Raw genomic sequence first — 23,455 nt, 5'->3', positions numbered from 1 at the left:
TATTTGGACAGGGGCTTTAAAGCCAAGCACTTCTGAACTTGCAGAAACAGCCTTGATTTGCTACTTGGGGAAAGATCTTTAGTTAATAACTGCCCCTCAGGGTTTTTTTTTTTTTTGGTGTGATCTCTGTCACTGAACTGCACAAACATCCAAAGAAATGCCTTTGCATGGTTTTTTGTTGAACGTAGGGGCAAAGGGAGGATTTTGCTCCTAGAGCAGCTGTGGAGCCCTGACAGACACTCCCCTGATAAATGGAGCAGCATTCCCAGGAGTCCTGATCTCAGGTGCAGCTGAAGGATTCAAGAGATGCTCAGTTTTCTCCCAGAATAGCACCGTGAGACACAGCTTCACTCCTTTCACCACAAACTCTGGCTGAAATCCTCCTCAATCAGCAGGAATAAAGAAAACTTGCTCACATCAACACACTGGCTGCCCCCTAATTCTGCAGGACTACCATGGGTATTTATTGACAGTTTGACTGATCTTGTAGAAGTTCACACATGCAGCTGATAAAGTGATAAAACACACGTTGCCTGTGTTTGATATGTACAAGAACACGCCACGGACTCTGCTCTGCTCCAGCAAATCTGTGACAGAGGGACAGAGAGTGAATCTCTGACAGACACAGAGTGCAGGCACTGCTCTGCTTGGCAGTGTGGTCTCTGGAGAATTTAGTGAGACTTTCTGTATTTCTGGGTGGTTGCAGTGGGTTATTTACTGTTTTTAAGGCCCAGCTTTGCCTGCAGCCTGTTCAGAGGCGTTGGTGCTGTCAGGGGAGGAAGGGCACATCTCTGCCTCAGGACCTGCCTGCAGAAATGAGATGATAAAAGCAAATGTCGGATTATCTCCTAATGCTGGATTATCGCTCCTAACAAGGTGAATGGCTTGTCTTGGCAAATGGCTTCATAAGAATCGTGGATGGTTTTGAAAGGGTCTGTGTGGTCACACTTCAACCGTTGGCTGCTGCGGCTGATGTCAGCAGAGCAAATGTCACACCTCTCCCGAATTCCTGCAGCGTGCCATGAGCCACGGGCTCTGATTGCAGAGTGCCTTGGGGGAAAGGTCTCTCAGGGGTGTCAGTCACTCCCAGGCTGAGGAATAAAGCAATATCACAGCCCAGAGTGCTGGCCACTATCTGGAGACCGCATAGCTCGACAATAAACTACACAGCTGAGCACTTCAAGCTGTGATACCCCTGCAAGAGGAGCTGTGAATTGGACAAGGCCATGCTCCAGAACTCCACTGAAATCACTGGGGGCGACTGAGCCGTGTGGAATTCAAAAGGGGAGGAAAAGGAAGTCAGCAGCCTCATTCTCTGCGCTACACAACTCAACAGAGAGATTCCACGTAAAGTAGGATCAGTAACAAGGTTTTATCCAAGTGGGATTACACACAAGCACAAAAAAAAAAATTAAAACATTCTGTATTCTACATTATATTACAAAGGCAGGCAGTCAATAAATAGGTCAATAAATTATGGGAAGCACAGAAGAGTATGTGTGAAAATGGGTGAAATTGGGTTTAGCTGGTGCGTGATAAAGTCTTTGGTGCTCATTCCCATGAAGTGTTGGAGAGATCCTTTCAAAGACCCTTATCACTTCCAGGGAAGATAACTTTCCCTTAAAAGTGTAAAACAGATGCAGGGACAGTACAGTAAGCTCTGGTACAGGCTAAAAGAGTCAACATCACTTACACTTTCCCAAGAATCTGACAAATTTGCAGCTTAGTATAAATAAAGTGACGGGCCTATTGTTTTTCAGCTCCGACACCTCCTTATCACCACGATTTGTTGCAGAAGAGTGGTGGAAACATGGCATGTGACTCCAGCTGTAGGGTCTGGGGGGAGGAATATCCCTGTGAATCCACAATTCAGCACTTACAGAAAAGGAGGATGCTGGTGTCCCACTGCCATGAAGGGCTCTGCTGTTCTGCCTGGGCCATTTGGGTTGGATTATTGCAGCTGCATCTCGTGGGATTTACTGACTGGCAACGGAGACTCGTTCTCAGATGGTCGAAATTACAATTTTAGCTGGTACAATTCCAAGGGTTCAGGGAATTTATTGCACTTCCTCCTGCCACCTAAATCTCTGGCCACCCTTGAGAGTCAACCCACGGCTGCTGCAGCAAAGCCAGAGCTGCCTCAGAGTGAATTTCTCTGAATTCTCAGGGGGAATTTCTCGCCTTGGCTCTTGCCTGGCACCACTGCTGGGCCATTGGCTTTCCTAAGAAAGATGGGAAAGGGAAAGGTGTCCTTCTGCTCCAGATGCCAAACCATCCTTTGAAAGAAACAGGGAAAGAGTGAAGGAAGTATTAAGAAAAAAAGGGAAAAAAAACCACCTTGTTTGTGCCTTAGTGATTCAGGAGCTTGAGAATTATCAGGACGTAAGATCTACAGAGATAAATTAAGAAAAAGATGAGCACGTAAAGACCTTTATAAAGATATTACAGAACACTGAACAATCTGGTGATTGCCCACCACTCACGTACCTTTAACAGCTCTGAAAAGCCCTGGAGATGCCAATATCAACATCGATAAAGTACAAAAATATGCCTTTATTTCCATGAATTTGGATGTGCCCCTTCTGGCACCGAGAGCCCTCCCAAACAATCCAGTGATCAGCTCCGTGCCCTGACAGGAAGATCTGGAGAGCAGCGAGAAGGAAGCCATGGAACAAAATATACAATCCCTACACGGTGCGCCCATTCCCTGTGACAGGAAACCCCACAATTATCTGTACAGGCCTCATTAAATAACCTCATTAAATAGCAAATCCCAAATGTACAAATTTACAGACTGAATCATTAAATACTCCCCACCCCGCGCCCTTCCCGAAGCGTGCGTTCCCTCCTACTATCTGCAGCCGCACTCTGACACCACCATGCCCTCGTACTTGAACTTGTAGGTGACCACCCCTGCATCCAAGTAGAGGATGGAGATGGGGTCGAGTTTGGTGGGCACGCAGCAGGCTTTGGAGGCTTTCTGGGGGTTCTTCAGGTGCACCAAAGTCTTGACTATGGCGTGTTTGGTGGGCGTGACGTGCTCCGTCAAGGGGTAGGCGCACACGCCGTGGCACTCGTAGGCTTCGTACCCCGCCGGGGCGATGATCCAGGAGTCCCAGCCAATCTCCTTGAAGTCGATGTAGAGCGGAGTCTTTTTGCAGTAGTTGCCTTTGGCGTTCCTCCGGATGCGGGCGGTGGAGTCGTAGATGATGTTGGAGCGCATCTGGAGCAGCGCCTCCTCCCCGGGCTGGTCGTGGAAATGGCCCACCTCCAGGTTCTCCAGGCCCAGCAGCTGCTCGTGGTCTATCATCTCGTTCAGCTCTTCCTTCTCCTCCTTTCTGTCGTTGCTTTGGTCGTCGGAGTACACCACCAACAGGGGCACGTGCTTGGCCTCGGAGTTTATGTCGATGTCCAGTTTCCCTTCTCCGTTCTGCTCCTCCCCTTCCCGGCTCTCGATGTGGACCTCCAGGCGGTGCATGGTCAGCCCTGCCCTGCGCCAGCGCCGGATGGCCTCGGTCACCTCGAAGCTCTCCCACTCGCTGCTGGTGCCGTAGATGTGTCTGGAGGCCAGGGCCACCATCTTCCTCTCCTCGCCGCTCCCCGTGTGGATGTTCTCCAGCACTTCGAAGATGGTGACCTTTCTGTCAAGGCCTTCGTAGAGCCTCTGGTCTCTCTCCACCAGGGTGTAGAGCCTCAGCTCGGCCATGGTGATCTCCTCGTGGTGAGGGATGGAGACGTTGAACAGGAGAGGGTATTTCCGAGTCCCTGTGACGCCCGTGGGGTGGGAACCCAAGTCTGGAAAGGACAAAAAGCAAACGTTTTAGAGGAGTCGTCCAGAAACACACGGGCTGAGGGTCGCCCAGCAGGGTGGGTTTCACCTGGACAGCTCCGTGGAAATGGTTATCCAGCACTTCCCACAGCTGCACTTGGAAAAAGGGCCGAGTTATTTTAGATGTGTGAGGACAACAAGGTCCCAGATGTGCTACAGGCCTGGATTTGGTGATCCTCCTCCTGTCCCCAGGCTTTCCAGGGACCTCCTGGTCAACTGGAAGGTTTACATCTTAAAAATGCGTTGTCTAATGCTGACATAAAAATCGCTTCTGGGTTGCTGCACAACAATTATTTAATAAACAAGGGGAAAAAACCCATCATTGGTGCAGGAAGGCAGAAGGACGTGGCGCTGGAGGTGACATGAAATGGGTGACATGTCATAATCTGCAAACACAAGAATTGTGTGCCCTGCAGTGTCCCTCTGCCAGCAGGACGTCCTGCTGCTCAAACACCCCTCAGACACGGGAAGGGCCAAGGACTGGGAGAGCTTTGGAAGGTGTTTCTCATCAGGAGCAGGTGGTGACACCCAGGTGACCTGGCAGCCACAGCAACCCTGCCACAGGCTGCGTGGGCTTGGGGTGAGCAGCCCAGTGGGTGCCTTTAGGAATTGAGCAGGAGCAGGACAACGCCTGGTGGCACCTCAGCTGCCAGGACAACGCCTGGTGGCACCTCAGCTGCCAGGACAATGGCTGGTGGCACCTCGTCTGCCTGTCCCCAGCTGCACTGCACCATTCATCTCTTCCCACAGCGCAGGATCTGCTCACCAGGGTGAGTTTGCTGCCTCCTTGCAACCCTCAGGGCAGATCAGGACACAGAGGCTGTGACTATAATTAATGCAAAGGCAAACTGATTGTAATTAACCGATTACTCCCTTCATCTCGGCCCTCCCCAGTTTTTCTGTGTTTGTAGAAAAATTACTCTGATAAAGCCACAAGGTTTGGCCACGCTCCACCAGTGCACTTAGGCCAGCCATAAATTCCAGCACATGACTTGTGCTGTTTAACTCCAGTTTGGAAGCTATGAGAGGCACCTGCCTTTTAAATTTTTTTTTTTTTTTTTTTTTTTTTTTCATTTTTATCTCTTCACAAATTAAAAAAAAAAAAAAAAAAAAAAAAAAGAATGTGACTGTTCTTCAGCTGGAAAGTCCATAGAGTGCCAGACCTCCTCCTGTTCCCAGTACAGCCCTGGGAGGGTTGGGAAGGGAAGATTTGGAGTCCCCAAAAAAGAAAAAATTCCCTTAAGACTTTATTTTAAGAATTAAGCACTGATTACAGCCCAATTTACAACTAAGCTGTTGTGGTCCATGGATTAAAACAAAGAGCTAATTTCAGCCATGCCACCTGTTATATTTCTATAATTGAGGATTTAGTGAGGATTTAATGGGTAGTGATGGGATTACTGCCAGTTTTCAGCAGGCAGGTGAACAAAACAATCCCATGGTCTGTTTCTCTTGTCCTTCTCATCGCAAGCAATTAATTTCTCTATCAAAAGAGCTCATTAGAATGAAAGGGTTCTTAATTATCCAGACCTTGAGGACACACAGAAAACCATGAATTGCACAGTCCTTAAACCGCATGTTTTTGTGAAGCTGTGTTCCCATCAGCTTTGCATCTTTGCTGATTCGGATTGGAAGAGGCGAGAGAAAATCTGAAACGGCAGAAATTCAAGGGAAATTTTCCCCATTTGAGGCAGAACTTCTGCAAGAGGCACAGCAGGACAGCCCAGAGCTGCCCAGAGCACCTGGCCAAGGTCAGTTCTGTGCCATTCCAGTGCAGCAAAACTGAATTTTTGCAGGCGGAATGATTTCAGGTCTGCATCCCTGAACCCCAGGGTGTTTTATTCTTCACCCCACCGCTCTGGGCAGTCTTTGTGCCCTTATTTCTTTTTCCAACAGAACTGAAATGAGAACAACACCTCCCCTGTGCCTTCACTCCTGCTGCTGGGCAAGGTGAGCAGCTGCCCACTGGTTTGCCACCAAGCCCCCAGTAAACTTCACCCTGGAGAAAAGGAGATGTGAGGAGACTTTTTAAACCACAGTGCAGAGTCTCTTCATCCCAGAAACCCACTGCTGGTGAAAGGTGCCTGGGCCTGGCAGGAGATGGGGGCAGAACAAAGATTTGGGGTTTTCTCCTGGCATCTCACTGCCCTGCAAAACTCGAGTGGCTCCCACTCAGCCTCTCCTCACAGCTCAGCATTCTGAAAGTGCAAACCTTTAGGGAAAAGCAACAATGTCTTTAATTTCACTAATTAAATGTCAATGTCTTTAATTTCACAACCATGTCCTTAATTTCACTAATTAAACCTACAGAGGATGAGAGGGGCCCCGTGGAAGCTTGAACAACCAAATGTCCCCCTGGGTAATTGAACATGAATCAAAGCACCTGCATTTGCCACGTGGATTAATTTAGGTTTTATGTTTTTAGCGTTAAACGTGTTGGTGCAAAAAGGTACTGGCAAATTACTGAATGTTAGTGCTGCAGCATTCTCTCACCCTCGCCGAACTGAGGGGAATGTGGGAGGAAAAACAGAGGGAAAAAGAGAGGAAAATGGCACAAGGGCTTTTGCTCAGTTGGTTGGAGCAGAGTGTTAATAATGCCAAGGTTCTATCTCTGATCCCTGTGTGGGCCATTCACTTGAGACCTGGATTTGATGACCTTTGTGGGTCCCTTTCAACTCAGAATATTCTGTGATTCTGTGATAATTCGGTTTCTTCAAGTTTCGTTTGTTTGTTTTTATTAGGCTATAGTCTGGTACTCCAGAGTAAAACCTACAGGTTATCCAAAATTCCTCTTCACTTAGTTTTGTGTATTTACTGGACTGTGTAAAGGAAGAAAACTTCACAAATGCCGTGGGGATCAACAGTGAGAAGGCATTAACAGAAAGTTGTACTCGGTTAAGCTCATGATTTTAAAATTGCACTTGAAAATGCACTTTGAACAGTGTGGGAAAAATGAGTCTCGCCTGAATTTCAAATATTACTTAAGGTATCCATTAAAAAAAACAAAAAATCAATCAGCTGATTACACATGATGCATGTCGTTATGGGGATGAAGAAATTGATGCACCGAAATGACTCTTGGGGCTGCCCCAATGTTAAAGACACATTTTCCCTCAAAACCCTTCCAGTCTCCAGAGCAAAGGACAAGGATTCTCTGACCAGAGCCGGGGTCTGGGCAGCGCTGCCCCAGCTGCTGATTCCCGAGGCCATCCTCACCAAAAGGCCTCGAGCTCTGCACTTGGTCAGGACATTTCAGCTCTAAAGACGCTCTTTTCTGTCCGCTCCTCAAGGAGAAGAGCAGCTCTTACCTTCATTTTTGAAGCTCCTGATGATGTTGGCAGAAGGCATCGACGTCCTGTCCGTGGCAAACCTGTTGTAGAGCTCCAGCATGTACTCTGGTGGGTCCACCTTGGCCGACTCGTGCAGGGGGATGTCGGAGAGGTTCAACGTCTTCAAAAACTCGTTCTTCATGTTTTGGAGCAGCGTGTTGAAATCAACCCCGTCTTGCTCCGAGAGGATCTCATCGAAAAGAGGCACGTCCTCCTCGAGGGAAGAGTGCTCCAAGCTCAGGATGGGACTGCAGGCTGCAAGGTGAACCAGGAGGGAGAGGAGAGCCCAGAGCTGGAGGACAACAGAATCCATGGCTTTTCCCGAGCCTCCGGCTGCGCTCAAGGAGCTCTGGCTCTGGCGTGGGCTTGGTGGCAGTTTTATCCTCTGGGTTGCGCGCAGCTCGTGTCACAGAGGGATGACAAGTTTGGAAACTCTTGTCTTGAAGCTTGTGATCCGTCCTGTCTGTCTGCCCCTTCCCCCTCCCCAAAAGCCAGGTCTCAGTAATTGGAGCTCGCTCTCTCTCCTCTATGGCTGCCTTGCCTCTCTTATCTCGGCCAGTGGAAAACTGCTCACCAGATTTGTTGCTATCTCGCCATCCCCTCTCCTTTAATGAGCGTTTTGTAAACATTCTGCGCGGGGACTCTCAGAGATAGGACAAGTTTCTCCTCGGAGAGGAGCTGCCCTTCCTTTCCCCCTCCCGGGAGCCGACTTTTCCTGCGGCACGTGAACTGCTTCCACCCGCGCGGATTTCGGGCAGGGCCCCGAGTCCCTCAGAGCCTCTCTCCAAACACAGGGCAAACCACAGCTCCCTCTGCCCTGTCCAAAACTGTCTTAGAGTCAGCTCTTCACGGTCAAACTTCCAGAGGAATTTCTTCGGGGGAAAAATTCCCTTCTTCTGTTGCTCATGCAGGGCAAAGCCTGGGAGAAGAGCTCGTGGTGCCACCAGGCCCTGGAGGCAGGAGAAGAGCTCGGGGTGAGCAAGGAGAATCACATCCTCCAAGGAGCAGGGAGCTGGGCTCGGTGATCCTCCCGGGTCACCCCCAGCTTGAGGTATTCCGTGATTCGCAGACGATTCAGAAAAATCTTTATTTCGTTCATCTTTCATACGTCACTTGGCAAATCACTTGATTTATACTTGATCTAGTCATTGCACTGATAAATAAAAAATGACTAAAAAGGCACAAAGGGTGGCTGATTTCAGGTTCTCATCAATTCAAGCAGCTCAGGGATGCAGTGTGGAGAGTACAGAAATGACTTTGCTAAAATTAATGGCGATTTTTTGCATTAGCCTGCAAATTTCAACAAAATACGAGCAAGTGTCCAGGCAAAAGTTGGTCTGGTTCATAGATAACATTGTCCACTCAAATCTCCCCGTTCTCCACAGACTTTCTGAAGTGTTCTTGTCTTGGCAGCGTGGCCAGAGCTCAGCCCCTGTCCCTCAGGGGTTCAGCACTCAAGATAAAGAGGCATTTCTGCCGCAGAGCTTTTCCTTGCAGGCACTGAGAACTTTACCCGAGGACTAAACCACTGACCTGATGGGTTTTCTGGACTCTGCTTTTTGTCTAAGCACATCCATCGATTTGCTGCCCCACCTCTGCAATTTTCTTCCTTCGTCGTTTGCCCAAATCTATCACAAACAGCCACAACAATGAGAACCATGCTCGAGCCATGCCTCTTTTAAATTAATCCTGTTTTTACGTTTAAATTAATGATGTCGTTAATGAAATATCAATATTTTATTGTGAAAATCCTGTGCAGTGTGGCTGCCATGGAGCCAGACACCGACATGGCATTTTAACCTCATTTTATTCAACTTTTCTTCTCCTGAACGTGGGAAACCTGGTGCTAGAGGAAAAGTTTTCAAGGTCCCCGTTATTGCTACACCACACTGAGCTTAGCAAGATGAATTTAGACCTCACTGTGGAGTTTGTGGCTGTCTCTAAATCCCCTACAGCCTTATCAAAGGCTGATCTGTGGCTCTTGTGGCTTTCCAGAGCTGAGCACAGAAATCTCGGAGAAATCTTGGAGCAGTTTGGCTCGCTTCTGTTAATTAAGAGAAAAAGCGCAGCCTTCTTTTTTTTTTTGTTGATAATTCATCACCAAATTAAGGGTCTTTACTTCCCACAGGAAGTGAGGTTAACATTCAAACCCCCGAGAATTGGCTCAGCCTTAACTCTTTGATGCAGCACAGCAGTGAGGGAAGGGAAAAGGGGCTGTAAAGGGAAGTTTTTGAAGTTTTTGGGGCTGCTTGTCACAACCAGCGAGGCAGGACATTTGTCATGAGGGTGATCATGCCTCCAGAGTGTTTCCTTTTTTTAATGTTTCGATATTAGTTCCAAAAATGCACTGATTTTATATATATATATATATATATATATATATATGTATATACACAGATATTTTTCAATTAATGACATAAGCACACTGTAAGAGCTGCACTGGGATCTGTGGGATTCCTTTCAAAGGGATGAGAGTTTTCTGTGAGGTTCAGGGCTGAATTTAAATTTTGCATTTAAAAAGGATTTCTTCAGCATTTTTGTCACTCTGAGTTTTTTTTCCCCTCTCACTAGGAACACATGAAGCATCTTGGGGTCTGCAGCTGGCCCTTGATCAGAGACTGAGTGAAATTCTCTGTTAGTCTCTTGATGCAGACGAGCAGTTCCAGAGCCAGAGGAGCTTTTCTGGGTCTGCTCCCCTTTTCTGTGAACTGTTGTGCAGCCCTGGGTCTCTGACCAGCACAATTTCAGCTCCTCTGGGTGTTCTGGGAGCAGCTCAGGGACCTCCCTGAGCCCTGCTCTGCCCAGACAGGTTTGTTCTGAACAATTTCCCATCCTGCAGGTATTATTGTATTATTATAAACCAAAAAAAAGCCGTCGTGGGCACAGGGGTTCCATTTCCTCACCCACCAGTGTCATCTGGCCTCAGTGGTCATTAGGAAGAGAATTCCTGCTCAGATATCCCAAGAGGTTTTGCATCCCCCCAAGGCACCTTGTGCTGGGTTTCCTGACTCCAGGGATATAGAGGCAGGGATGTGGAGCAGGGATATGGGACAGGGATGTGGGGCAGGGATATGGGGCAGGGATATAGAGGCAGGGATGTGGGGCTGGGATGTGGGACAGGAATATGGGACAGGGATGTGGGACAGGGGTATGGAGGCAGGAATATGGGACAGGGATGTGGGGCAGGGATGTGGGGCAGGGATGTGGGGCAGGGATGTGGGGCAGGAATATGGGACAGGGATGTGGGGCAGGGATGTGGGGCAGGGATATAGAGGCAGGGATGTGGGGCAGGGATATAGAGGCAGGGATGTGGGGCAGGGATGTGGGGCTGGGATGTGGGGCAGGGATGTGGGGCAGGGATATAGAGGCAGGGATATGGAGGCAGGGATGTGGGGCAGGGATATGGGGCAGGAATATGGGGCTGGGATGTGGGGCAGGGATGTGGGGCAGGGATGTGGGGCAGGGATGTGGGGCAGGGATGTGGGGCAGAGCTGTCCTGAGTGCCAAGCTCAGGGCACACGAGATCCAGAGGGGTGATGCTCCCCTGGCCAAGAAGGAATGTGAAGAGCTTTGGAAGCATCCTTCCCTCCTCAGCCTGGATTTGGGATGGGGGCCCAAGGACACAGGGGCCCTCAGGCAGAGGCTGGGAGCAGCCTCGGGGGGAGAACCTTTCCCAGGAAAAGGTGATCCCTGTTTCCCTGAGTGGCCTGGCCTTGCTGGGCATGAAGAGCTGCCCAGGGGAACAAAAGATTCAAACTCTGCCAGTTCCACAGTGTCACACCTGATTTCTCCACCTTAAACTCACCTGGGGTTTGCCTCAGCAGCCCATACCTTAAACAGCTCAGGATGACTTTTAAATTAGATCATTACTGCATAGTAAGCTTCTTCTCAAATGTGAACAAAAAAAATGTTTCTCTGGTCCTTTGGTTTGTTTTTTTTTTTTTTTTTTTCCCCAGGAATTTTGGATCAAGGCTGTTCCCTACCCAGGGACCTCCAGCAGGTCACAGCATTGCAGGAGAGGGATGCAAAGTGCATGTGATTTGAGATTCTCCAAAATGCAGGGATGGAATTATGGCAAAAATGCCCCACAAGGGTCCCTGTCAGGAGATAGCTGTGGCATGAGGTAACTGCTGGGTGTGAGGTGGGAGATAAAGAGGAGTGTGACACTGACAGTGTGATGAGCTTGCAATGGAATAACTAAAATTAGTTCCCATTCCTGCATCTGCCCCAGGCCTTATTCCCTTGGTGTGCCTTGGTTCATGGCTGCTCTGGATTCCCTGGCCATAAATGGGCTCTTCCCAGGGGCTCCATTCCCATTTCAGATGTCACTGGAGAATTAAAGGATGGTGTTTACTGAAAGGGTGTGTGGGGAGAAACACGGCAGTGCATTACAGCCTGAGGGATCAGGGAAAAAATCAGGGAGAAGGAGGAGAGGGAGAAGGCTGGGCAGCCCCAGGGACAGGGAAATCCTTAACCTGAGAGATGGCAGCCCTGGGGACAGGGAATTCCTTAAACTGAGAGATGGCAGCCCTGGGGACAGGGAATTCCTTAAACTGAGACACCAGCTTCTCCTGACCCAGGAATTCCTTAACCTGAGAGATGGCAGCCCTGGGGACAGGGAATTCCTTAAACTGAGAGATGGCAGCTCCTGATCCAGGGAATTCCTTAACCTGAGACACCAGCTTCTCCTGATCCAGGGAATTCCTTTACCTGTGTGCCACCAGCTCCTGACCCAGGGAATTCCTTAAACTGAGAGACACCAGCTTATCCTGACCCAGGGAATTCCTTAACCTGAGAGACACCAGCTCCTGACCCAGGGAATTCCTTAACCTGAGAGATGGCAGCTCTTGATCCAGGAATTCCTTAACCTGAGAGATGGCAGCTCCTCCTGACCCAGGGAATTCCTTAACCTGAGACACCAGCTTCTCCTGATCCAGGGAATTCCTTCACCTGGGTAACACCAGCTCCTGACCCAGGGAATTCCTTCACCTGAGAGATGGCAGCTCCTCCTGACCCAGGGAATTCCTTAACCTGGGAGAGGGCAGCTCCTGGCCCAGGGAATTCCTTATCCTGTGTGACACCAGCTCCTGTCCCAGGGAATTCCTTACCCTGGGTGCCAGCAGCCCCTGCCCTGGAGCAGCCCTGGCTTTCCGTGGGGAGCCCAGGGCTGCTCTCCCTCAGCCATCCCCAGGCAGGTGAGGAGGATGGGGACCCCAAAACCCAGCAGGGCACACGAACCACCTGCACTGCCACTGGAAATTCCCTCTCCTCCCTCCTTCCATCCTCTGGGGTGGCAGAAGCTCCAGGAAGGGGCCCCAGGCAGGTGGCAGCACAGAGAACCGGGGAGAAGCTGGAGATCCCAGAGGCATGAGGAACTGAAACAGAAAGGAAAAGAGCTGGAAAAACAGCTGGATGTCTGTGTCCTGGCAGTCACATGCAGCAGAGGCTCCGTGAGCTCCCAGCTCCTGCTGTCCCCACTCCTGCAGCAATTTGTCACTTTGCACCCACCAAGTTCACTGCCAAGCCCTGCACTTGGAGAGGGATTCCCCAAAAATTCTTAGATCTTTTCATCAGACAGTCACAGTCCAGCATTGATTGAATCTGTTTTTTTTCCCCTCCCTACTCTTTCTCAGAATGAACAAACACAGTCAATAAAAATGCACACATGATTCAAGGGGCAGGAATTTGTTTGCTTCTATCATTTAGGGGATGAGAAATGTCTCAAAAATCTCTTTTTCTGATTTCAGATTTCAGCAAAATCTGATTTTTCTCCCCTCCTGTGAGTTTGATGCATGCCTTGGTAAAATATGGATGCAGTCTCTAATATTAAAAACTTAATACCTTTTATGGTCACACAATTAATTAATTCACTCCACGATTAATTCAAACCTGGTGAATTAAAGAAAAGGTCAAAAAGAAAAGGGTCAAAAAGAAAAATCAATTGCTATTTGATATCTCCCCAAAGAAAGGGAGAGCAGTGCTAATGAACTGTTTAATCCCAGGGGTTTGGACTCTGCAGCTTCTTATCACCCTCCCTTCACAGAACAGTTCGACAGAAAAAGGTCAAGAGAAAGTTTGAATTTTACATTTTTGAAATTCTTCCTCTCGTCGCGCAGTTCTTTTGTGGTGCTTTGGTATTCCTGTGGGTGTCAAACTTCAGGAAGCTCTCTGAGCAGCTCCAGTGACACTGACAAAAACAAGATTGCAGAAAAAAAAAAACCAAAACCCCTTTCAGAAACCTCCCAGCCTTGTCCTTTTCCTTGTCCATGAGGCTTTTTGAGGGTTATTATTCTTTTCCTTAATTCCAGCTCCATTTAAAAACTCCCACAGCCCTAAATGAGCAAAGTTCTTGGGAATAATCCCTAAATTTTGTCCTTGGGTTTGAAGACTGAGGAGTCCTGATCTTCAACAATGGGGAAAAAAAAACAACAACCCAGCCTCGGGTCAGCAGAAATGATTCTGTTGACAATTTTGATTAATGACACGAAATTATTTAACTGACAACTTGAGTGCTAAGCAGAGATGGAATATTTTCTGCCAGCGCTGGGTGATATCTCAGTGTGAGATATTAATGACTAAGTCAACAGCTTCTAATCACATCAGCAGAACACGAGGGAAAATGAGACAAGCACGTCTAATATTTGCCCTGTCGGTTTAATGTTAGGGCTGGAATCAGAAAGGGAAAGCAAATTGCACATAACAGCGGAGAGGATTGATTCATTGAAAAGTACTTTTGGAAGTTTCGCCTTCAAAATTCAAAGATGAAAATGCAGTAGATAATTATTGTTGCATTTTATTTTTTGGAGCTCAGTGACTGGGATCACAGCAGGCAAACAAAAGCTGTCACCAGCCTCCCTCTGCTTTGGTGAACACCAAATTTGGTCTTTTCCATCCCTTTGTTTAAGGGAAACTAGCCCAAACCCCTCACTAATTTTGGCTTCAATTGCAGCAAAAAAATTACAAACTGAATCACTGAACCCTCTCTGGATTTCATGAGCACATCAAAATCTTTTTTTTCCTTTTTTTTTCCCTTTTTTTTCCCTCCCCCCCCCCCTTTTTTTTTTCTTTTTTTTTCTTTTTTTTCTTTTTTTTCTTTTTTTTCTTTCTTTTCTTTTTTTTTCTTTTTTTTCTTTTTTTCTTTTTTTTCTTTTTTTTCTTTTTTTAATTTTTTTTCTCTTGGCAGCTTTTAAAAACCAGTTCACAGAAGAGGCAGATCAAATGAGGGCCCAGTGGCAGCAGCTCGTGCAGATAAATGTCTTTAGAGGCAGGAAATGATTTTCCAATTCAAAGCCCACGTCAGTTCTCATCCCAAGCGCCAGCAAATGCAAACTGAGTTTTTTAAAAGGTGTTTTCTTCCTCTTTCAGCGTTGCTACAAAAAGATTGACTTTATGGTACTTTTGTGCTTCCACCCTGCCCTTGGTCCTTCCCAAAAAAACCTCCATGCAAAGGCAATCTCTCATTGTATAATAGAATATAAAAAATTCATATATTAAATCTCATGTATTAAATTTTACATATTAAAATTTAGATATTAAATTTGGCATATTAAATTTTATCTATTAAATTGATTTCTGGAGCGTTTGGGAATATTTGATTGATAAACGTTGCATGCAAAAGTCAATATCTCATTATATAATAGAATATATATAATTAATATATTAATTTTCATATATTAAATGCCATATATTAATTTTTATATATTAAATTATATCTATTAAATTTTATCTATTAAATTTTACATATCGAATTGTATCTATTAAATTTTATCTGTTATATTTTATCTATTAAATTTTATATCTTTATACAATGGAATATATAAAAAATAAATAATTTGTATCCTAACTCAGGTTTTTTACTGTTGGTTGACAGGATGAAATCTGTTTTCTCTTTGAGCTGTTTTTGGCTCACAGTCGGGGTTTTCAGCACCCAATAACAGCACTTTTCACCAACCCGGGTCCCAACTGCTGCCAGAAAATCCCGAGGCCGCTGTGACCATTTGCCATCTAGTGGACGAGGGAAATCTCCCTCCCTGCTTGGCTCCAGTAGAAAGAAATAATTTTAAAAAAGAAATAATTTATCATTCATGATTCATTTATAAATTATTATTATTTACTATTTATAAATATTCTAAATAAAGATTCTAAATAAATATCCCGAATAAATATTCCAAATAAACATTCCAAATAAATATTATAAATAAATATTATAAATAAATATTATAAATAAATATTCCAAATAAATATTATAGATAAATATTATAAATAAACATCATAATTACGTATAAATTATGATTATTTACTATTATTTACTATAGTAGAGAGAAATAAGCACAATAGGCAGGATTTGGGTGCATTATAAATCTGGCCAAGACATTCACATTTTATTGATATTTAAAATCAGTAACGGTGCAAGATCCAGCTCACCTCTGGTGATTTACAATGTGGATATTTAAATTCAGGCACCTTGCTGGAGGGAGGAATTTCTCCTCTTTTCCCCTTTCCCGTGGATTTTGCTGTGCTGGGCCACAGCAGCTGGTGATGCCCAGGAGCTCCACCTTCTCCAGGTGCACACTGACCTTTGTGTGTGCCCTGAGAACACAGCCCAGCTCTGTCTGGGATGGCCTCTGGCTGCCTCCCGTGGAAATAATGGGAATTTTCCATCCCTCCACTGGGAAATCTCCCGGGTGACGCAGCAGAAGGACCCAGAGGTGACCCCCAGGGAGCTCCACATCAGGTAGAGCATCTCCCAGGAACTGGTCCAAAGGTTTGATGTGTTAATGATTTATTCAGTTCTGATCCTCGTGGCAGGAAGGACTCTGAGATGCTGCAGCACATCTGGAGACAGGAATGGAGCTGGGAAGGGGCTGAGCCTGGAGAAAAGGGGGATCAAAAGGATTTTGTGGCTCTGCACAAGTCCCTGCCAGGAGGGGACAGCCAGGAGATTTGGGATCTGCTCCAGGGAACAGGGACAGCAGGGACTGGAGTGGCCTCAGGCTGGGCCAGGGCAGCTCAGGGTGGACACTGGGGAAAATCCCTCCCTGAGAGGGTTGTGAAGCTGCCCAGGGCACTGCTGGAGCCCCCATCCCTGGAAATGCTCCAAAAACCTGTGGATGTGCCACTGGGGAGGGGGTTTAATGGTCAACTTGAGCGTTGAGTGTTGGACTTGACAACCTTCAAAGCCTTTTCCAACCTTGACAACCCCACGGTTGTGAAATTTCCCTCAGATGGTGGAAATCCAGAGCAGAGCCTTTGCTGGCAGAGGGTGGGTTTAGGGACTGACATTTTCAGACTCCAAGTGGCTCTGCTCTTTTCATTTCACCTGATTCGTACCTGTTTGGGCTTTCCCTCTTGTCATATCAAGCGCCTGCAAGAGAAGAAAAACAGATTAATTATAATCCAAGACAGGTCCATAAAACATATTGTAAACTGTGGCCTAGTGAATAAAGATTGAAGTGGCAGGAAATAGCAAGGGCAAACACAGTATCACTAAATAAAACATCAAACTTCTTTCTCCTGCTCTAAGTCCTTTCCTCTGCTTTGTTCAGAGTTGGCTGTACATTCCTATTTGCTCTGTGATTAGTGATTTTAAATTGGGAATAAATTTCTTTTGCTCTGCAGCCTTTTCTAGCATGATTTTTGTGGCTGTTGCTGATACCAAGAGGCTCAAGGGCTGTGGATTCAGAGCTGCAATCAATTTACCTGTCCGTGTGCTCTTTGTGGGGACAGAGGGAAAATTTTTCCAGCGGTGGTTTTTTTTTTTTTTTTTTTTTTTTTTTTTTTTCCCTCTGGAAAACCGGGGGAATCAGAGCATTTGTGTGGGTTTGTGGGGTTCCTTTTGTGCCTCCTCCTCTCTTTGGATCACCCAAGAGGTGCAGCAGCCCCACAACAGATTTGCCCCTGACGTTTCCCCTGAGCTGGACACCTGAACATTGGAAGAGTTGGTGGAGAGCTGAAGCTTTATTTATCAAACCACAAATATAATATAATATATTATGTATTTTATGATATATATAAATATACTCCTCACAGGCATGACAGATTCTATGAGACTACAAACTGAAATTTAATCCAGAAACAATATCCTTCCATTTGTGAGGAAGGCCAGGAACCCTGCCTCCCTAACCCAGACTGAAATGGCAGATAGATCCTGAGGTGTTGAGGCTGGTTTCAGGCTCCACAGGACATGGCACAACCATTCCTGTATTTAACTGGCAAAGTCTGACACTCAAGAAACGTATTTTGGATCACCAAGACCCTGCAGCCTGTTGTGAATGCAATTAACCTGAAAGAACAGCTTCACCCCGTGCTGAAATGCTCTTTTATTAAATAGCAGATGGTTTGACCAGGAGTTTGATTTGAAAATAACAACCTGCAGACCTGTTTTTTTATTTTTTTTTCCTCCAAATCTTGCCCTCTGGCAGCCACTCAAGGCTCCAATAGACAGTAAATATTCATTTTTCAGCCCCAAAACACCCCCCTCCCAAGCCCTGGAGGGAAGGATGATTCCCTGGGATGTGCCCCAGAGCAGGCAGCTGGCCCCAGCATTTCCCCATCCTTTATTTGCTTTATTTCCTTGGATTTCCATCAGCTCCTGGCACACGGGACACTCAGCAAAGCAGTCACAGCTCTCTGTCCCTGCCATCGAGTGAAAGGAAAACTTTATTCCAAGATAGAAATTTTTTTAGGGCTGGGACAGTGTCCTTTTACCTCTTGGAAAGAGCCCAGAATAAAAAAAATCTCTCTGACCCACTGCACTCCCCCAAAGTGCTGCAGATTTCCACTGCAGAATTCAAGCTGCCATGAAAACGTGGCTCTGCTCCTTTCCTTTATGTTCACCTCTTTGCTTCCTCCCCCAGCCACCCTACACAGAGTGAGCCAGCCCCTTGTGCTGATGCCAAAGGGAAGTTTTCTCCCCTGGAAAAAAATCGAATTTGTTGCTGTTTCTTCTCCTTCTGAGGCACAAGCCAACGCCTGGGCCACGCTGCAGCCCCAGCACAGGGATGCACCAAAGAGAAACGTGTCTTTTCTGCAGGGCAGCTCACGAGGCCACTGTGATCTGATTTTGGGGCGGAAGAATCAGACAAAGCATCCTGTTTATTTATTAAAGCACGATATTTATTTGCTTGTTATGCATCAAAGCTTTGGGGAGGCGGGTTGAGCCTTGTGCCCAAGTTCTGTTCCAGCTGGAGAACGTGGTTACCATCACTAAAACATGCAGAGAAAAAGGCATTTCCTTGCAAGAGAAACGTCAAGATCCAGTTTCAATGAGTTCTTCACAGATGTGGAGGCCCAAAATGCTTGGGATCCCAGCACTGGCACAGCCATCAGTATTCATTGGTGCTAAAAAAAAAAACCCAGGAAAATGGAGATAATATCAGTACCAGTATTTATATCAGCGTCTCCCGAGCAGATGAGATCCCAGCTAGGAAAAATCTTAAACACACCAATCTCAATCCCCAATTACAGCCCTGTTCAAGGCTTCTATTTCTATCCCAAAACATTTGTGGTGGGCAGGAACATGTGCAGAGCCCCAGGGCACCCCCAGGGCTGGGCTCAAAGGGGAGGAAGGGGCCTGGGGCAGAGCTGGTGTGGGACTTACGGTCAGTGGCCACCAGCTGGTAGAGAGGCAGCCCCGTGCAGAGGTCCTCAATGTGCTTCCCGTAGAGAATCCAGTCATTCAGACGGCCCAGCCTGGAGCTGCCAGCTTGGAACAGAGCCCACACGTTGTTGGGAGAGTATACATCCCTCATGGTCTGGGGAGGAAAGGGTTAAACGCCATCAGAAGTGTGGCTTGAGCTTCACTCTACCAAACAGCCTTGGAGAAGGTTCCCAAAGCTGGAATCACCTTCCTTTGCCTCACCAAAAAAAAAAAAATTAGATAAAGACACTTCGTTCTTTAAAAAAAAAAAAAAAAATAAAATTTCAATCTGTTCAGTGACAAAATTCATTAGATATTAACTGTGCCAACAGAGTGAGCCTGAGCCATATTGCTGCCATAATAAGTTGTATTATTGGGAAGAAATTTGGCTGTAAAGGTGCTACTGGGCTGACACAAAACGGGCCAGAGCTCCAGTTCACCCCCAGGCAACACTGCCAGTCTCCTTCTGAAACTTCAGCCTGAATAAGGAAGTCAAAATCTGGTCAAAGTAATTGATCCCTACCTTCTGTTCTGGAAAAAAAAAAAAAAATTCAAGCAATATCAAAATATTAGGAAGACAGTGAATAAAGGGAAAGTTTCCCTGGAATCATATTGTGATCCCCTCAAAAATGCCAAATTATCTCAGTTCCAAGGATAAGGGATTGTACAGCTTGAGAAACCTCAACAAGTCCCTGTCAAACTGCAGGGGGGCCATGAGGGTTCATGATAAGAATTATAATGAAAAAGAATATTCTGTACAACATTCTGGCCAAAAGAATATTCTGTACAACATTCCCTCCAGGATGTGTCTTGCCAGAGCAGCTCCATCATTGCTGTGACAGCACGAGTCATTCCTGAGCTGCTTTAGGGGCAGAGTGGAGGCTGCCCCTCACACCACACTGCCCCATCCCTTCTCGGCCAGCTCCCCACGTCACCTCTCTCTCAAAAGCCAGACGTCCAATCTCTTGCAGCTCTGGGATCAATTCCTTCTTTATTTTCATGATAAAGCAGGCATTTCGTGAGAACAGCCTGGTGGCAATGTACCCCTGCCGTGGAAAGAGTGGAGGTTAAGTCCTGGTGACATTAGTCGATGCTCCCTGTTTTTGGAAGGAACAAGTTCTGCAGGGTTCTGGCTGCTGTGGGATGGATTCATTTCCTTTGTGTCCTTTGGGGAATGGAGCCAGCCTGTCCTGGTGCCCGTCCCTGGGGCTGGCAGCAGCATTTCTGACAGATTTCTGCTGCCCACGAGTGCTGGCAGCCCCAGGGAGGTCAGGGACCTTCTTCTCACTGCCAGGAGCTGCCAGCACAGGTCTCATGGCACGATTTTTAAACTGCCCTGTCATATGTGGGTGAAGAAGAGAGGAAAGGTGCAGGGAATCCTCAAAGAAACAACATCCCGGGACAGGAGGTGGTGAGAACACACAGAAATAATTTCTGCTTTTCCCTCAGGGGTTAGCTGGAGGGGAAATCCCGGGATTTACTCACGTGGCTGTAGTCAAAGATGGTGTCAGAGGAGTAGACCCCGGAGCGGACGTGGACGTCCACGATCTGCTCCTCGTTGTGGATGGTCATGGTCCCAGTGACATAGTTGCTGACAGGATCTCGCAGGGCAAAGGTCTTCGGTAAAAGGCACAAAATCAGTGTTCATCACCTGGTTCTCACCTTGAGCAGGTGCAGCCACCCCCCAGTGCTTTCTGCCTCGTGAAGAGCCCTGGAGCAGGCTGAGGAAAACCTGGATGGGACATCCCAGTCCTTCTGGGCAGCAGGTACTGGGAGGAGACTGCTCCAGTCTCCAAATGTCTGACTGAGCTAAAAGACCTCTGTCCCCCTCGTCACTTTGCACAGAACCTCTGGGAAAAAAAAACCCTCTTTTTTCTCTACACTCAACAATAAGAAACTGGTTGGTTTTAGTTTACTCAGTGGTTTTCTCCCTATTCTATCCCATTCCCCCTGCCCAGGGTTCCAACACGTTTTAAACACTCATGTGCAGGACAAGGCTCATCACTCTACTCACCTCCAGAGCAGAAGTCTGAGCCCAAAAGACTCCCAGGCAAATGAAGACTGCAGCCTGTCAAAGGAATCAGACACACCAGGCAGTGCCATGAGAAAACCAGTCCAGGAACTCAGGGAAGGAGCTGGAGAATCAGTTTGGAAAATTACCCACTTCACACGTATATTAGCTGAAAACAACTGCAATTCCTCAGTGTAAAGTTTTTGTTGTCAGGGTCTGCTTTACTTGTAAAGCAGAAAAACTCAACCATTACATTTCTTGGATTTACTCAGGTTTCTGAAGTCCCTCCTTGATGCCACTTCTTGATTTACCTCTACAACTGCAATTATTAAACCATAACTAAATCCCCCCTTTTGAACTGTAACCAATTCTGCATTCTTTGCTCAAATGGGGCTTCCACTGACTTTGCTGACCCCAGAAATGCAAGTTCTCCTTTCCCCATCCAAAGAAACAACACACAGATCGTGTTATTGAGCCACTGTAGTGTACCACTGACTTGAGCATCTTCTTCTCTATCCTTTTGTTTTAAAGAGTGAGGGACTCACAGTATGGAAATTTCAACAGAAATGGAGATACTCACAAGTGTCTTCATTTCTCTTTCAGATGAGAACAAGAGGCTGCAGAAGGTAAGAAGGCAAGGAAATCCCAGAGACCTTCAACTTTTATATCTTGCTGGAGGTGTGGGAAACACTTGACAGAACTTTCCTTCATGACTCCAACAAGTCCATATCTACGTGTCGTAAGCCTCCTATCTGAATTTTGGGTTGGCACAGATAACCTGCCTCAGATATATTTCAAGCACTCAGTAAGTCTCAGTAAATCAATCACTCTGCAAATGGCTATTATTCACTGGTTTAAACTTCAGTCTTGCTGGTTCTATTTTTTTTAATTACTTAACAGGATACCACCCAGAACGAAATGCCATTGGGAATAACAGTGCTGTTAATTCACACAAAGTGCGTTTTTGTCTTCTGGGACACTAAAAGCCCTAAGGGCCTGATTGACAGCCTGCAGAGAGAAGCTGGGAAGAAACACCTTCTGTGTGGTGGTGGCCTCCACATCAGCCAACCAACAGAGCAGCCATTTCATCCTTCAGCCATTCCTTTCTCTGGAAGCTCTGGGTGGGCCCTGGCAGTGAGGGACATCCCTGCCCATGGCTGGATGTTCTTTAAGGATCTGGATGTTCTTTAAGGCTCCTTCCATCCCAAACCACTGCGGGACTCTGTGACTCCATTCCCTGTGCTGGGGGACTCCTGACCAAGGAGCTTTGGATCAGTTACCACCAGCAGCAGACACATGCCCTGAGATGAGTGGCAGGGTTGGGAGCAAAGAGCTGTGCCTCTCAGGACAGCCTGGGCCACTTCTGGCCTCCTCAGCACACCGAGGGGTGACAGGAGAACTCAGAGGCTCTGTGGTGCCCACAGGGCTGCGGACAAAAGGAGCAGGATGGAAATTTCCCTTTTGAAGCCACCACTGATTTCTGCATTTTGTGAAAATGGCAATGACCATGAGAATGTTCTCTGGTGTTCTCAGGTGACTGTGACCTTGCCTGGACTCCTCCTCATCCTCTATTCTGCACCAGCCAGTGCTGGCACACCCAGAATCACACCCTGCTTTCTGCTGGAAGGTCATAATCAAGGCTGGTTCCCTCCTAACAAAACAAGATCTCAAAATAACAGCAAACACATTTCTGTAATTCCTCTTATCATAAAAAAAAAAAAAAAAAAAAGAGAGAAGGAGATTGTACAAGAATATCTCTCAGCAAACAGGCCCCAATGGAAAAAGAAAAAAAAAAGGAAATTGCACATATTTGCTTTATTCCACCCAAGTCCACACAAGAAAAGGTTATCAAGTGTAAAAATGCTGTGCTGCTTAGCAATATATCAGAAAACACATAAACAGATATCAAGTTCTGCTAAACCCACTTAGACTAATTAGATTGATGTTGCACTCCTCCTGAAAGCTGGCTCTGTCCCTTCTTCTCAAAAGCCTCTTTAATTTTAAAGTTTCAGCTCTGTCAGAAATACTCAGAGTAGATTTTGATAGTCAAGATTTCACAGCAGGACTGTAACAGGGGTTTGGGCACCACAAGTCCAAAGAAAAATCTTAATTTAGCTTTTCCTCGGTGATCATGCCTTCGTGTACTCGAGGTTTTGTTTGAAGCTTCTCTCAGCACCCGTGTGCTTAGGCACAGGTGAGGGCAGAGCATCAGCAGTCTGGAGATCAGGAGAAGTACAATTCTGATCCTCCTGATCAGCAATCAGGAGAATTACCACCAGAGCCATCATCTCCCCATCTGCAGCTGGCACTGCACTGGCTGGGCTCTGCTGATCCCATCAGACAAGGGCAGAAACTAAAAGTTGATTTCTAAATCGCATTTGCTGAATTAACCCAAGGGCCACTGGACACAGCCTGAGTTGGGTGTCCCAGGCAAAGCCTTTGATGAAATTCCAAGAGGCAAGCGTTGCTTTTTGGGGATTTTTTGCCAACAGTCCATCACACATCTCCCAGGAGCACAGCTGAAATCAGCAGGAATGTGCTCTAACCCCAGCACTGGAGCCCTGGAGGCAGAGAGGAGGGAAGGAGCCCCAAGAAGGGCTGAAACCCCTCTGAGTTCACTTTGGCCAGTCCTCAGGCAGAGTGAGGCT

The 23,455-nt window shown here is 46.8% G+C and overlaps 2 protein-coding genes across 2 annotated transcripts; both read right to left on the bottom strand.

Annotated features, from left to right (window-relative positions):
* Window positions 1-2,470: 2,470 nt before the first annotated feature.
* BMP10 (bone morphogenetic protein 10) lies at window positions 2,471-7,490 on the bottom strand. Its single transcript, XM_066337338.1, has 2 exons — window positions 7,138-7,490; window positions 2,471-3,795 (listed from the first exon to the last, which is right to left on the bottom strand). The coding sequence occupies exons 1-2, from the start codon at window positions 7,469-7,471 to the stop codon at window positions 2,852-2,854; spliced, it is 1,278 nt and encodes a 425-aa protein (XP_066193435.1). The 5' UTR covers window positions 7,472-7,490; the 3' UTR covers window positions 2,471-2,851.
* A 10,786-nt stretch (window positions 7,491-18,276) lies between these two features.
* On the bottom strand, window positions 18,277-21,489 carry GKN2 (gastrokine 2). Its single transcript, XM_066337336.1, has 6 exons — window positions 21,388-21,489; window positions 20,811-20,864; window positions 20,282-20,413; window positions 19,732-19,842; window positions 18,758-18,911; window positions 18,277-18,498 (listed from the first exon to the last, which is right to left on the bottom strand). Exons 1-6 carry the CDS (start codon window positions 21,397-21,399, stop codon window positions 18,407-18,409), a joined length of 555 nt encoding a protein of 184 aa, XP_066193433.1. The 5' UTR covers window positions 21,400-21,489; the 3' UTR covers window positions 18,277-18,406.
* Between the last annotated feature and the right edge of the window lie 1,966 nt (window positions 21,490-23,455).

This window comes from Sylvia atricapilla, chromosome 28 (assembly GCF_009819655.1).
Source record: "Sylvia atricapilla isolate bSylAtr1 chromosome 28, bSylAtr1.pri, whole genome shotgun sequence".
NCBI lineage: Eukaryota > Metazoa > Chordata > Aves > Passeriformes > Sylviidae > Sylvia > Sylvia atricapilla.
Note: the sequence above shows the minus strand (reverse complement) of the source record. Positions and strands in the feature narration are given on the sequence as shown.

Excerpts from the sequence above, each read along its gene's own strand:
- BMP10 (XM_066337338.1), bottom strand. The coding sequence starts at position 7,471 with ATGGATTCTGTTGTCCTCCAGCTCTGGGCTCTCCTCTCCCTCCTGGTT. Across the intron at positions 3,796-7,137 it reads CAGGAGCTTCAAAAATGAAG|ACTTGGGTTCCCACCCCACG; the intron begins GTAAGAGCTGCT and ends TGTCCTTTCCAG.
- GKN2 (XM_066337336.1), bottom strand. Across the intron at positions 20,414-20,810 it reads CTCAGACTTCTGCTCTGGAG|ACCTTTGCCCTGCGAGATCC; the intron begins GTGAGTAGAGTG and ends CTTTTACCGAAG. Across the intron at positions 18,499-18,757 it reads CCAGCTGGTGGCCACTGACC|CACCAATGAATACTGATGGC; the intron begins GTAAGTCCCACA and ends TTTTTTTTTTAG.